At 40.1% G+C, this 14,667-nt stretch overlaps 1 protein-coding gene across 1 annotated transcript in view; it reads left to right on the top strand.

Moving 5' to 3' along the window:
- The window catches only part of plekha6 (pleckstrin homology domain containing, family A member 6), a 145,058-nt gene that overhangs the window by 101,181 nt on the left and 29,210 nt on the right, over positions 1-14,667 (top strand). The window contains 2 exon segments of the mRNA XM_042405754.1: positions 9,862-9,977; positions 10,593-11,162. Coding sequence (XP_042261688.1) covers positions 9,862-9,977; positions 10,593-11,162 — 686 coding nt within the window.

Genomic DNA, 14,667 nt, shown 5'->3' with positions numbered 1-14,667 from the left:
TTTTTTGCTCTGTACTGTTTGTTGTTGTGCTGTTGTATGTTTTGACTGTGGGGAACTGCAGATGTAAATTAGCTTTGAGCTGACTCCAGTTCAGTGCATCTTTTATGTTAAAAACCGTACAATGTCCCAATAAATAAATACAATCAATCAATAAATAATTGGAATCTAAATGACGATGACTTCAGAATTCAAGAGAAAAGTTAATCACTCCTCCAAATGCATTAAAACGGAAGAGTCCAAGATTAAAAGTTTTGAGAAAAATAAGTAAAATAAATGTAGATGAATGAAATTAATTAAACAAGATAAAATAAGACTTTATTGATGCCCAGAGGGGAAATTCACAGCAGTGCTCATGTGTTTTCTGTTTAAATCCAGCTCCTGCTTTGTATCTTTGTAGAAAAGGCAATGCTCACTGAAAAAGACTGTTTTTGGGCTGGGTGATTACAATATTACCTACGCTGTTCAGTGATTCTATTCCTGTTCAGAGCAAATATATATGTGTGATTTTTTCATCCCCTACAGATTTTGGGTGATCTCACTGCTCCCCCTGCTTTGCATTTTTGGAGTCTATCTATGAGTTTTTTATACATAGAGCTGTGTTTCCTATTTCTTTCATTAGTTTAGTGCACAGTGAGACAACTGAAGAACAAAAGGATCCTGCGAACAGATCAGCAGGACCCCACAAGTTCATGTTAACATGTCCATATTAAAAAGTATGGTCTAGAACTGCTCTATGTGAAAAGTGCCCTGAGATGACTTTTGTTGTGATTTGGCACTATATAAATGAAATTGAATTGAATTGAATTGAACAGGTGATTTTGCTTGTCAGCCAAGTCAAGTCAAATTTAATTGTATAGCCCAATATCACAAATCACAAATTTCCCTCAGGGGGCTTTTACAATCTGTACAGCAACACAAAACCCTCTATCCTCAGACCCTCGATTTCAGACAAACTGATTTGAAGTGTTTAGGGCTCCATATATTTTTACATGTCAGTTGATTTGTTTTTGTAAAAGTAGCCTAATCAACATTCAGAAGTAGTTACAGTAGTAATTAGAATCTGACAGTGTTAATAAAGACTCAATAAATCCAATGTTATTATTAAAAATAATACCAACTTTGTGATGACGACATGTCACATGGTAGCATACAGTATCTTTGTTTAATACAGAACCACTTCCTGTAATCTACTAGTGTCTAAAATGCTGACTGGAACAATGACTTTTCCTATAAGTAAAGAGAGGAAATATTTTATGATAGCTTCCCCTCTAAAATTAATCCTGTCTGAATTTGGCTAAGGTGATGTTATCTGTTCCTATGGATCACACTAGATCCTAGACAATCCAGGCACTTTGGCCTTAACTATACTGGTTCTGTTTTTTCTGTTCATGGCAATCCAATAGTTTTTGGGACATTTCACACAAAATGGCATGGTAGCACTTGAAGGACGGTCAGGGATTTACTAAGATTAACAGGCTTCATCTTCTGGGAAAAATGTATGTTTATTCATAATTTAGTGTCAATCCATCCAGTAGATTAGTAGTTGAGATATTTCACAACATAAGTGAGAACTTTGACCTGGTGGGGACCATGAACATCTGTACCAAATTCCATGTCAGTACTATGCCAGTAGTTGCTCAGATATGTCAGTCTGGAGAAAGTGGGGGACGGACTGAACAACAGACTGACATTGCCATCCATAGAGCCTAGCTAGCATGGCTAAAAACCAAAGAATCCCAAAAAACAAACTAAAGGAGCAGCCAGATCTCAAAAGAAATTCCTAATCAGATTCTTCTCATCTTTTATCTTAATTAGGCTTAAAAAGGTCTCAAGCTCAGGCAGACTGCATCTGTAGGAGTATTGGCTGTGACAAGAATCTCGACTGCACTTTAATCTTACTTAACAAACTAGAAAATTGTGGTCTTTTGTCAAATGGTAAACAATCTCATCCAGCTAACTGAGCTGTTCACCCACATGGAAGAGATATCTGCTCTTTAGTAGTTTGTTTTCAGTCAGCAGCTCTGTCACAGAGCTGTCGAAACCTGCTGTACCTGCAGCTTTACTACCTGACTCTGTAGAGGTAGAGGTGTGGCCATAGCCAGGAGACATTCTGTTAGGAGAGAAAGCTCTGTCCAACTGAAACTTTTGTTATGTTGTAGTCGTTGTAATCCAAGTTCTGCATGTTACCATTACAAATCTTAATTCATTCTCTTTAAGTAATTTAGTTCTCTAAGAAATGGACAATTTCTGATTGCATTTTCTGTTTGCTTCAAGAGAAATGTCACCCTTAACATTTTTTTAAAAACTTTAAACACCTTGTTCTCATAACCCCCACAATGGCTAAATTATTAAACAGGAGTATAAGGTGTGCTTGTGTGTGGGGTTATGTCTGACTCAACAGGCAGAGTCATAGGGTTACGCCTACGGGTGTGTGTGAGTGCAGTGTGTGTGCAGTGGAGCTTAGCTTCACCTTTCCTAACAGCAAACAGTTCAACAGAACTATCAGCTGGCTGTGAAAGGCAAGTGTTCATTCCTTTGGGGCTTTTGTGCTACTTGTACCTGTGCTCTCTGTCCTGGGGTTCATGTCACTGATTCTGAGACAACATTCATCAGTGTACACTGCTAGCTGATCCTCTCCCATACACAGGACTGGGGAATCCTTGGGATGCAAAGACAGTTTAGAAATAAATTAAACCAGGCTGAAAGTCTCACACCATGCTTAGAGGGCTACAATGTTCAGTCACCCTACGAGTAGAGCCTTTCCAGTGGTGCAGCTAAAAGTCTCTCCTTAGTATAGTGCCTGAACAAAGGTCATGGGGTCATCCATCCATCCATTTTCCATATGCACTTATCCTGCTGTATGAGAGGCAGGACACACCCCAGACAGGTGTGTTGAGTGAAATATCTCCACAACTGTATGGATTGCCATTCATTTTGAACATAATCATGCCCCCCTCAAGATAAATTGTAATTACTTTGGTGATCCCCTGACTTTTCATCTACTTTCAACATTTTAATTTGTCAATTACTTTGGTTTAAGGCCTAAGTTCAGCCAATAGACTTAGATAAGCTGTAGACTTTTTATCTTGTTAGTATGTGTTGTGATGCTGCCCATACACCTGATGTCAGTCGGACAGACCGAAACATTGTGAACTAATAAATATTCCATCAGTAAGCAGGACAATATGCAGGAGTTTTCCTCTTTTTGCTTAAAGTTGCATTTTCCCTCCAAAGCAGTCATTCCCAATTCATTCCACCACAGTTTTTTTCACAGTTAATCAACCAGTAAATCCTTTAATAAACCCTGTCTATAAATTACAACAAAATGCCCTCAGCAGACAGTTTTTGTGCATGATAGCATAAACACTGTTAAATAGCTTTTTCACTGACTTTCAAAATGTGGTAGATCACATGAAGTTGATGCAATAACTCCTTAAAATGCATTTTATGTCTTAGAAATTATGACTGTCCGCCTGACAAGATAGTGATGTCACTTTACGGAGAACTGTTGTGCAGGTCAGTATTGTTTCCATTTTTGGATAGGGTTATCACCAAGTTGTGAGAAATTCAAAATGTGATGTTCTCACAGCTCTGTCAGGTTTTTCATATGGTTATATAAATCAGTTGACAGTCTGGTATGTCTGTGAGAGGGAGAGACAGCTGACCTGCTTTACATCTGGGCGATTTTATCTGCACTAACTGCACTTTGCCTCAAGAAGTGAGTTTTGCCTCCTAAAGGTGGGACCTAAGGATGGAGACATCAATTGGTCCCACTACATTTGCTCCAAATAGAGATATCTCTGCAAGTGCTAGAAAGACTGAAAATAATTTTGGTATAGAGAGTCACGATTTACACTTGTTGATATTCCTCAGATGAAGAACCCCTTTTACAATTCAATTCGATTCAATTCAATTTGATTCGATTCGATTCAGTTCAATTCAATTCAATTCAGTTCAATTAATTCAATTCCATTCAAATCAGTTCAATTTATATTGCACCAAGTCACAACAAAAATCATCTCAAGGCACTTTTCACATAGAGCAGGTCTAGACCGTACTCTTTAATTTACAGAGACCCAACAATTCCCCCATAAGCAAGCACATGGCAACAGCGGTAAGGAAAAACTCCCCTTAAACGGGAAGAAACCTCAAGTAGAGCCCAGCTCTTGGTGGGCGGCCATCTGCTCTGGAGACACAGAGAAGCAGAATAACAACAATAATAACAATAATAAAAATAGAGATGTGACTAGCAACAACAAACAGCAGCAATAGCCGCAGAAGGACACCAACATTTCCCTTACCTGACACTCCATAATCTTTCCTCTAGCACTACCCTCAGGACAAACTACTACCCACAAACTAAGGCTTTAAAAATGAATTGTTAACATTTCTATAAGTATGTTCCAACTCAACATGAATTTTAGAGGTTGCATCATCGCATATAAAGTCAGTATCTCAAGATTTCGTTGACGACTACTGAATTTATGACATGCATGTATTTGTAATACTTCAGACATAATAGTTGTTGTAGTTAGCACTGATAAGTCATGTGCTGTACCTGCACAGTTCAAACTGCGTATGTGTGTGTGTCTGTGTGTGTCTGAGAGGACAGCTGGGGAAGTATTTCAGTAGCTCCCAGTGAGTGGTGCAGCAATCTAAATGGCTGCATTGACTGCATTTACTGGAGGCTGGACTTGGCAACCTGGATCCTCACACATACACATGCAACACACACACACACACACTGACACAAAGTCACTCTACATTAAGAACAAGAACTTGAGGATGAAGCTCTGTGCAGCATTTCAGGTGAAAGAAACATGATCTAGAATTTTTTTCCCAAACTCATGTGATGTACTGTGCAAAGTATTTTAAGTTTCGTAGATAATTAAAAATACTTTGTTTATTTAAATATTTCACTTACAAGGATGATAGCAGCATTTCTGTTAGATGCAAATGAAAACAAAGGCTACTTAAAAAATGCAAATGGCCTCAAACACCACACAACACGTGGATGCATGGTTGCTATGGCAACACATGACCATGTTATTTAACTAGAAGTTAACAGAGAAATCTAACAGCCATAAATGGACAGATTTTTCCTGTAACAGTAAATACAGGCCATTCTCTCACCTGTAATGAGATCATTAATATCAATTAAACATCAAAAATGAAGCACAGGGAAGAGCAGCATTAGAGTTAGAGCTGTCCATGTTCGAGACAAAACAGTTCAAAACTGTTCAGAACCAAGCATCTGCACCAGGAAATAAAGATGATAAAACTGATAACATCAGCTTGTGACTGATAAATCAGCACCCCAAGCAATATACTGTATCTATCCCCCTGAGCATCGATTGTACGAAATTGATGCTACAGTATGCATCTACAAGATGCATTTAAGATCATGTGTTTTGGATGCAGTATATTGGCATGTGAAGTAAGGCCAGCAGCAGACTCTGAAGAAACCATAACAACAATCAAAGAAAGTTATTCAGAGAAAAAATTAAAGTATGTAGTCTATTGGGATCTCAACAGCACAGCTTCTATGAGTGTTGCCACGCTTAGTTACATCCATGGTGTGCAAAATCAGAAGTTCTTAAGAAAGATATTCTCGGTGTCAGTCCTAATCTTCCCTCAAGTGGTTATGCATTTAGTCAAGTATGTGAACAGTGCTGCTTGCATCACGGTGTAAAATTGTGTATGCTATAAATGTACATTTTGGTAAAAAACATGTACACTTTATCATAAGTCCAACAGGGGGAGGATGAAATTATAAGAATATTATTTTTTAATTAACCAAGTAACATTTACAAATACAGCTACATAAGTGAGTCATAAAACATAGAAATTGCACTGTCAAAGAAGAAACAATGTTTCATCAACACTGACTGAAGGAACATAATGGTATGCTGTGTTTTTAATAGGTGACTCACATGATGTATATCTTTAAAATGATCTTTGACACCTCCTCAGTCTCAATAAAACATTTTACCTGTATACATCCACAGTCTGATATGATACTGTCTGCTGCTGGGAACACTCTGCCCAGTTTTAACCCACAGAGGTTAGATAGTCCAGTTCTCTCTTGCTGGTAGATATGGCATGACTGGGTGTGAATACAGTCATGGACAGTCAACTATGAGAAAAATGTGTATAAGGAGTGTCTGAAGAATCTTAATGAAACTGATAATTATGTGGGATTTGACCTCAAGACCCAAAGAAACACTGGCACCTTCAAAACAAGGTCCAAGATTCAAATAAACCTAAAATGTACACTTATAGTAAACACAAAAAGCAACCCACTGGATTAGCTGTTGTAACTGCAGAGGGATCTATGGTTCATCCAGGGCGAACCAAGTTAGCTGCTTATTCATCTTTGTACGTTTACAAATGATGATGAATAATAATACATTATTATAAAAATATTATTTCTGTCATATTAATTCTGTCATTCAAAAGAGAAAGGAAGTGTGAGAGCTCTGTCACTTTTACTTTCTCCTTCATTCATCCTACCATCTCTGACTACCTGAATGAATGAACAAAGGAAGGACAATGAAGGAGAAGGCTCCACATACACACACACACACACACACACACACACACACACACACACACACACACACACACACACACCCCTCCTGCAGCCCCGTCTCTGTTGCTAGGTTACAACTGCTTATTATGCAGCCATTTCAGCCAATTGCATCACCTCGCTGTCACTGCCGGAGGCGGGGCCTCACTGTGCTCCACCGTGGAAGGAAGTGACTCCTGTTTATCAGTGACATCATTTCCTCCCACTGTCTTATGGCTACATCACACATCACACGCACATGCACACACAAGTCGTCTTCTGCCTCCACTGCTGCAGCCAAGCTCAAATAAACAACCATGTCATGTTATGTATTAATATGTGTGTGTGTGTGTGTGTGTGTGTGTGTGTGTGTGTGTGTGTGCTGCTGTTTTAAATGTGTGTATCTTGTGAAGTACTTTGTAATGTATATCATTACTTCAATTTTATTCCACAATCATAGGTATCTGGTCTTGATAGAAATGAGAGTTAATGATTGAAAATATTGAATATTTAATAACAAAGATTAAATGGCAAGCATACATTATGCATTTTGTACATATTTACATGTAGTGCACTGGGACAGGACAGTATGATGTTGGTGAGGAGTTCGTAAAAAAAAAAAGAGCTTAGATCAAATTGAATTAAAACTCATTAGCAGAAAGCAGCAAAGTCATGAAGTAAAGTGAAGTGTTTGTGTATACCAACATTACATTTACTCAAGGTTCCCACAGCAGTTTTGACAACATTTAACCACAATTTATCCACACATACAATTATCAATTAAATGTTTTTAGGCTCATGTGATCTTTAGGCATTATTTTCTACCTAAACTGAAAATCTTATGAGTAAAAGGCACTGGAACTTGGAGGATGAACTTATATACTTCCTGGTTTTAGGTCTACAAACTGGCTGTATAAGAGATTAAACTTTAGTGATCTGCACATGGAAATGAGGCCATCAGGACACTACATAATAGCAGAAATATAGAAAACTGAGGTTGTATCAAGGCTGGAGAAGAGGGGGAGCTCTGCCCGCTTACTATTGAACATAATTCCTAGGCTACTGGAATGATCAAATCAACACCTTTGAGCTATACAGTGGCTGTGACTGTTCATGAGAGGTTATGATTGATGACATTCTCAACAGGCCATGCTACAATGTAAATGTAGCATGTAGGCCACATAACTAAAGCTAACACAATGGATGTTTCCATTGTGATGCATTATGTATAGCATAGAAGGTCATTATGTACATTATTCAAGTATTTAAATACTATTTTGAGTAACTGGTAACTGAATATTTCTATGCTGGATGACTAGAAATAGTCAGTTACTCATGTATGTTGATCTGATATATGTTGCAGAATGGGGGTTTAAACATAAATTAAACTCATTACAACATAACTTTCAGGGAGTATGTTCTGTCTTACAGACATTTGAAGCTCATGTGCAGTCAGTAGCTTTATATTTGAACATTGCATTTTGATGTGAGGTGTATGTGAGACTTTCCATTACTTGGTGATAGGTAATGCAGCATCTTTGTCCAATGTCTTTGCCTGTGCTGCCCTCTTGTGGTACACTGTCTATAATTGTTTTGGTTTCTTTAATGTTACATAATCAGATGACACCATCGCTGCATCTATTGTTGTTCAACTACAATAAGGAGTCGTCACATTGATCTTGTTCTAGACAAAACTGTTTTTCCTTCATTGGTGACTTTTGAACAGTAAGTTTCCATCCAAATTACTTGTTAATTACCAGTTGTTTGTGTGTAGGTGCTGAGGACACCAACTGACCTGTAGTTAAAACCTGCGTGTCCTTGAACGATCAATACGGCACTGAAAACATCAGGAACTCAAATAATGTTATCCAAGTGAATGCTTATATGAATTGTGTTTCAAAGTCTCTCTATACGATTTCTATGCATCTTTGTTTCAATATAAGATTTTTAGAGGCTCCAGATTTTCCAAAACAAGACAGACAGTCACAGCCTTAAAGAAACTCATATTCAGGTCCCAACATCACAGCAGTGCAATGACCTTTGACATCACAAACCTTGACCTTTACCGCCTCACTGTCTCCTCCTTCATCCACCCCCGTGAGCTCTGCTGGCCCTTGCTGTCTCCTGTTGTGGTAGAAAGTCCAGTAGGTACAACATTGTTATTTTACACTTCTTTCTATTAACTATCCTGTCTGCAAAGGATGCATGATTATGTATGTTGTACTGCATGTCTGAATTCAATTAGTTGGATGCCTAAAGATTGATGCATACCAATCTTGTCTTGTTCAGTGTGTTTGGTTTATTTAAAAATGGGCTGCATGCCAATTCTGGAATATCACTGGAGCTGAGGCATGTGTGATATCATCTGATCACTCTACATCTGGTTCTGACTGTTGTTTAAAGGTACACGCTGTGATTTTGTTATAGCGCCCAATAGTACTTCTACCACTTCCACTTTCATCTACATGAACTAGTTTGAGTTTCAAGACAACAACAGTGAGCTGGGAGAGTATTTGGAGATCAAGATGTGCTGTTGGGTTGTGTAACAGACTCAGTGAGTGTAGCTTTAATGTAAGAACAGTAGACCAGATGATTGCATGTGGGTATTATTTCAGGACAATTCCATTTTTTGAATCTTGAATCTTATTTTTGCAGTTTTGGTCATCATCACTTCCAGTAATAATAACACTGTACTCACCAAGGTAATTGCAGAGATGTGAGAACACGGTGACAACTCTACAATAGAGTCTGATGGGTGAACAAACACGCGCGTTCAGATAATCAGACAGGTTTAACCACATCATCAAAACCACTTTTTGGGAGGTAAAACTGAATGTGAGTACATCTAAAATGTTGCAGATGTTCATATATCTATAGTAAGTACAGTAGGTCAAAGTTCAAGCAGGAAGTGGTTGTGTAAACTATGATGGATGTTTACAATAATCATTTTACTATTCACCCTTGTTTTCTGTTGCAAATAAACTTGAAGGTTTGTTTACAACCTGTCTGATCATCTTACTGATGTTCAGACTAATAGAAATGATGGACGGAGGTACAAAAATAAATGTCAAGTTTTATGAAAGTGGAATTATCTTTTCAATATCATGCTTCTTCAGTGCATGAGGTGAAGAATTTACTCCTGATGAAGATGATGGGGATGTTGAATATGACACTGACTGGTGTAAAACTGTGTTACTTATGTCCTGCCTCTTTCTCTCCCTCTGCAGGTGTGGTTGGAGGAGGAGGAGTGTGAGGACGGGGAGTTGAAGGGTCCTGTTGTGTTTTGCATGCAGGCAGAGCACGCTGGGACCAGGACATATTACTTCAGCACAGACAGCCATGAGGAGCAGGAGGAGTGGATCAGAGCCATGAGCGAGGCTGCAGAGGTCACCGCTAAGCCAACACAGAGGTCCTGCTCACACACATGCACACAGCCATACTGGGAATACACAATAATATAATATAATATACACAAATAAGCAATCATATTCTCTGGTGTATTATTTGGCCTGTCTACTATGTCAAGTTATAGCAATATTGTATGCATTATTCATATCTTTAAGTTACTGTGCAGTGTATCAATGTGGCCCTCCATTTGTAAGAAAGTGAGCAATAAGTAAAAGTCGATGAAGGAAGACAGTCATCAAAACTATCCAATGATTGATCGCTCTGTCCACATGACTTCATGTTTGCACCTCTTGGTTCATTTGCAATAAGTCAGTGTGAACACAAAACCAGAGATAAAAGACAACAATGGATCATTTTATTGGTTGGTCTGGACTAACTTGGCATGAAAACAATACTTAAAGGACAAATATACAATACTCTTCATTTCTCGTAACACAAAATCACACAAAATGAATGATATTAAGCATAATATCACACATTGATTGATTCAGTGACTGGGCCTGGTGTTGAGATTTACTGGTGTGAAATTCTTTTTCTGTCTTTGTATCTTTTTTTGGAAATAAAATAAAGCTGCCCATCTATCCTCATACTCTATTTTTTCCTTCAAACTTCACAGAACAAACTTGGACACCACAGCTCTCAACCACGCCCTGGTGACCCAGGCACCCGACCCCCAAACACAAGAGCATCCACAGGCACGCACACACAACAAAACTGACAATGACCCACCCCACCACCATAAGATCAATGGGGTAGACAACCTTGATACACCCCCACCCTCCACCCCTTGCTCCAATCAGGAGGGAAAGAAGAACAATGGGAGACAATGTGAAGGTGGAGGTGAAGATGAAGGTGGAGGACCTGGTTGTGGCCAAGCTGCTCTCTCAAACCACCACCCAAATGGCTGGGGCAACTACGGTCCTCCCAACACCATGCCCCACAACAGCAACAGCCAACCCCCTCCATCCAGGAGTCACAGCGGACATCATGCCCCTCAGGGACATCCTGAAGGGGGTGTCGGCACAGCACACGACCCCAAGGAGCAACAGGAGAACGTGGTGCTGAGAAGGGGTTTTGTTCCCAGGACAACTCCAGAGAGGGTGGCACAGAGGAAGAGTTCAATGGCCCAGCTGCAGCAGTGGGTCAACCAGCGGCGCGGCATGGCCTCCCAGGAGGACATCAACAGGTAAATAAGTGAAGAACCTGTCTCTGTCTTCAGGTTTCTTCCATGTTGTCCTTGCACTTACCTTTAAATGGTGCTGCAGGGGTTGTGGAGACACTGTGGGGACACTGATGTTGCTGCTACTGTAAGTCAGTTACAGAGACCTTACACTGACAGTGAGAATTGCAATGAGTGCATGCAAAAGTATCCCACTTGTTAATTATTTTCATAGCTCACAGTAACACTGAGAAATTTGTTATCAAAGCACTTTACCTCCACTGCCTCAAATCCAGGCCTCTACATGAGGCTGATCAAATTTAAAGGAATAATTCCAAATTTGGGGAAATAGACTTGTTCCCTTTCTTTCTGAGACTGAAATGAGAGGATTGATATCAGTCTTTGTACAGACTGAAGGATGCGCCTAGCTTAGCATAAAGACTGGATCAGTGGGAACCAGCTAGCCTGGCTTTGTCCAAAATACACAAACTAACAAATTTAAAGCTCATTAAATAACATGTTTTAATTGGTTTGTTTAATCCATACACAAACATTGTCTATCCGTCAAGTCTTCTGTGAAGCCTCTGATCTGGTCTCTGATGTAATGTCTCCATAAACAAAAGCTTATGCAATTAGAGCAATTTGAATGATGATAAAATCACATGAAAATAATACATATTAAATAAAATAAAATACTACATAAAGTGTCTTTAATGTTCTTCTCCAGCATAGTTTATTGTTGTTAATCAGTCCAGCTACTTAAAAATCTTGAGCTTATTGTTTTGTCAGTGCACCTAACTCATCATGAAATTCTATCCTACCTTTGGATGTTATTTTAGTGCGCCTGAATAAAGAGAACAGCGCACAGTGACCTCAGGGAAAACACACTGACAACATCTTGCAAATAAGGAAACTTCTCGTCTTTCATCTTCAAAATGCCTCATTTCCACTATATGGGGCATGTTTAATGAATTTCATTTCCATGTACATAAGAAGTGCATGTGAAATATATTATAGATTATCTTACCTAGCATGAGATGTGTGCTGTAATACAGTGGACCTCCAAGACTGAAATGTGATTTCATTTGTTATCATTGCATACATATAAAATTAACTTTATAGACAACTTCACACTAGAGATAATGTCTTCATTGCTAGAAAGTAACTAAGTACTACTACTCTACTCTACTCACTCTAATACTGTACTTAAATATAATTTTGAGGCACCCATACTTTACTGAGTATTTCTAGTAGAAGTAGAAGTTTAGAAGAGTTTAGAAGAGTAGAAGTTTTAATAAATAAAGTTTCAGGAGCAAGACCACACCATAACTGTGCCACTTTGGCATTCCTATAAATACCAGAAACCCTCTCCTTCTCTTTCACTCTTGTATTCTGCACTTGCATGCAGTATCAGTCTACCCTCTCAGAAACAAGCTCAAGCTACCACCAGATATTAGCCGTTTGTCTTGGATTTCTTGACAGATAAACCATACTTCATGCCTAATCACATGATTGCATTATCTAAAACTTGGATATGAGCTGAAATTTCGATTAAAAAAAAAAGTAAACTCACAAAGGATCATGAACTGTAGATCAACATGTCCAATTCGGATGAAGATTTGTTTGAAACTGGTTCTCCAGCCATGACACAGCAGACAGACCACAGACAAGCGTCCCAGCAACACCACTGTACTCAGCAGTGCACATACCGGCATCGCAGGCACCTCCACTCAAGCTCCCCTAATGTGATTCTCCATTTCCTGGTAGATCTCAGGCCTCCTCTCCTCTGTTAGTGGATGCGATAAGCATAGTTGCAGGAGCAGGCAGCTTCAACTCTCCCCTCATCAGCTGCCTCTCTATAGTCTGGGATACTATCTGCCATGGTGAACCTATGGTGCACCCTCCTCTTGATCCAGCTGTCTTTACATCCACAAATGGAGCCTGACATCTGAGACTGATCTGTTGCCTGCATCCAACAACTGACGTAAGGTAAGGCATTTCCCTTCAACCAGAGCGACAATAAAGCCAGACCGTTTCATCTCTACTCAGTGGCAACAACAATCATCGAACCTCCCATGCTTTCGGCTTCCTCACCAGAGCCAATCATCTCCAGAGTCAGCAAGCGTGGTGTCACAGAGCCTCCGCTGCCTTCACGGCCACAGCCTGCATACTCAGCACCCCCTGCTGGGAGACCAGGTTGTATTCCTCACCAGAGCCAATCATCTCCAGAGTCAGCAAGCGTGGTGTCACAGAGCCTCCACTGCCTTCACGGCCACAGCCTGCATACTCAGCACCCCCTGCTGGGAGACCAGGTTGTATTCCTCACCAGAGCCAATCATCTCCAGAGTCAGCAAGCGTGGTGTCACAGAGCCTCCACTGCCTTCACGGCCACAGCCTGCATACTCAGCACCCCCTGCTGGGAGACCAGGTTGTATTCCTCACCAGAGCCAATCATCTCCAGAGTCAGCAAGCGTGGTGTCACAGAGCCTCCACTGCCTTCACGGCCACAGCCTGCATACTCAGCACCCCCTGCTGGGAGACCAAGTTGTATTCCATGCAGCAAACATCGCTAAAACTTTTCCAGCAGCCTCAAGTTCCTCACTCTACACAAACTTCCCAGTAAACAAACCACTGGCATCGGGATGCCAGGTTTGCATCAACCCTCATTCACATCAACAACCCTTTTCTCACCTGATAAATTCAAAGCCATTACTGGCAGGGGGATACCAGGCTCCAATTATTCCATCCCCGCTTTACCTCTGGTTTCTGTGAGCGGCACTAGGCACCTGTTTCATTTTAGAAGAGAAACATCAGCTCTTTTCGCCACACTTTAGAAACATCTTGCGGTTCCACCATAGACACTGGGTTGCCAATTACCTGTTCATTCTCACTAACGTTGCTTCAGTAATGCCTGCCTTTTCGTGCACAGGGTTGCCAGTTACTAATACAAATAATCTAACATCACCTCAGTAACATCCATGGTCACTGCCACCGGGTTGCAAGTTACTAATACAACTATAACATCACTTTAGTCATATCTATAGCTACTGGCACCGGGTTGCAAGTTACTAATACAACTATAACATCACTTTAGTCATATCTATAGCTACTGGCACCGGGTTGCAAGTTACTAATACAACTATAACATCACTTTAGTCATATCTATAGCTACTGGCACTGGGTTGCAAGTTTCTAATTCAACTGTAACGTCGCGTTAGTAATATCTAGCTACTGGCACCGGATTGTGCACCTGGTTGCCAGTTACTAATAAAACTGATCTAAAGTCACTTCAGTAACGTCTGCCATTACGTGCACCGGGTTGTAAGTTGGTAATACAACAAATCTAATGTCTCTTCAGTATCGTCCGCTGTTACAAGCACCAGGTTGCAAGTTACTAATAAAACCAATCTAACGTTACTTGAGTAACTTCACGCTGTTTCCATTATTCTGCACCAGGTTGCCAGTTGCCCATTCTTGGCTCGCTTAAGTACTTCAGATGGAGCACCCAACACCAGAATTCCAGGGTCCTCCA

Source organism: Thunnus maccoyii, chromosome 3, assembly GCF_910596095.1.
Source record: "Thunnus maccoyii chromosome 3, fThuMac1.1, whole genome shotgun sequence".
In the NCBI taxonomy this organism is placed as follows: domain Eukaryota; kingdom Metazoa; phylum Chordata; class Actinopteri; order Scombriformes; family Scombridae; genus Thunnus; species Thunnus maccoyii.
Note: the sequence above shows the minus strand (reverse complement) of the source record. Positions and strands in the feature narration are given on the sequence as shown.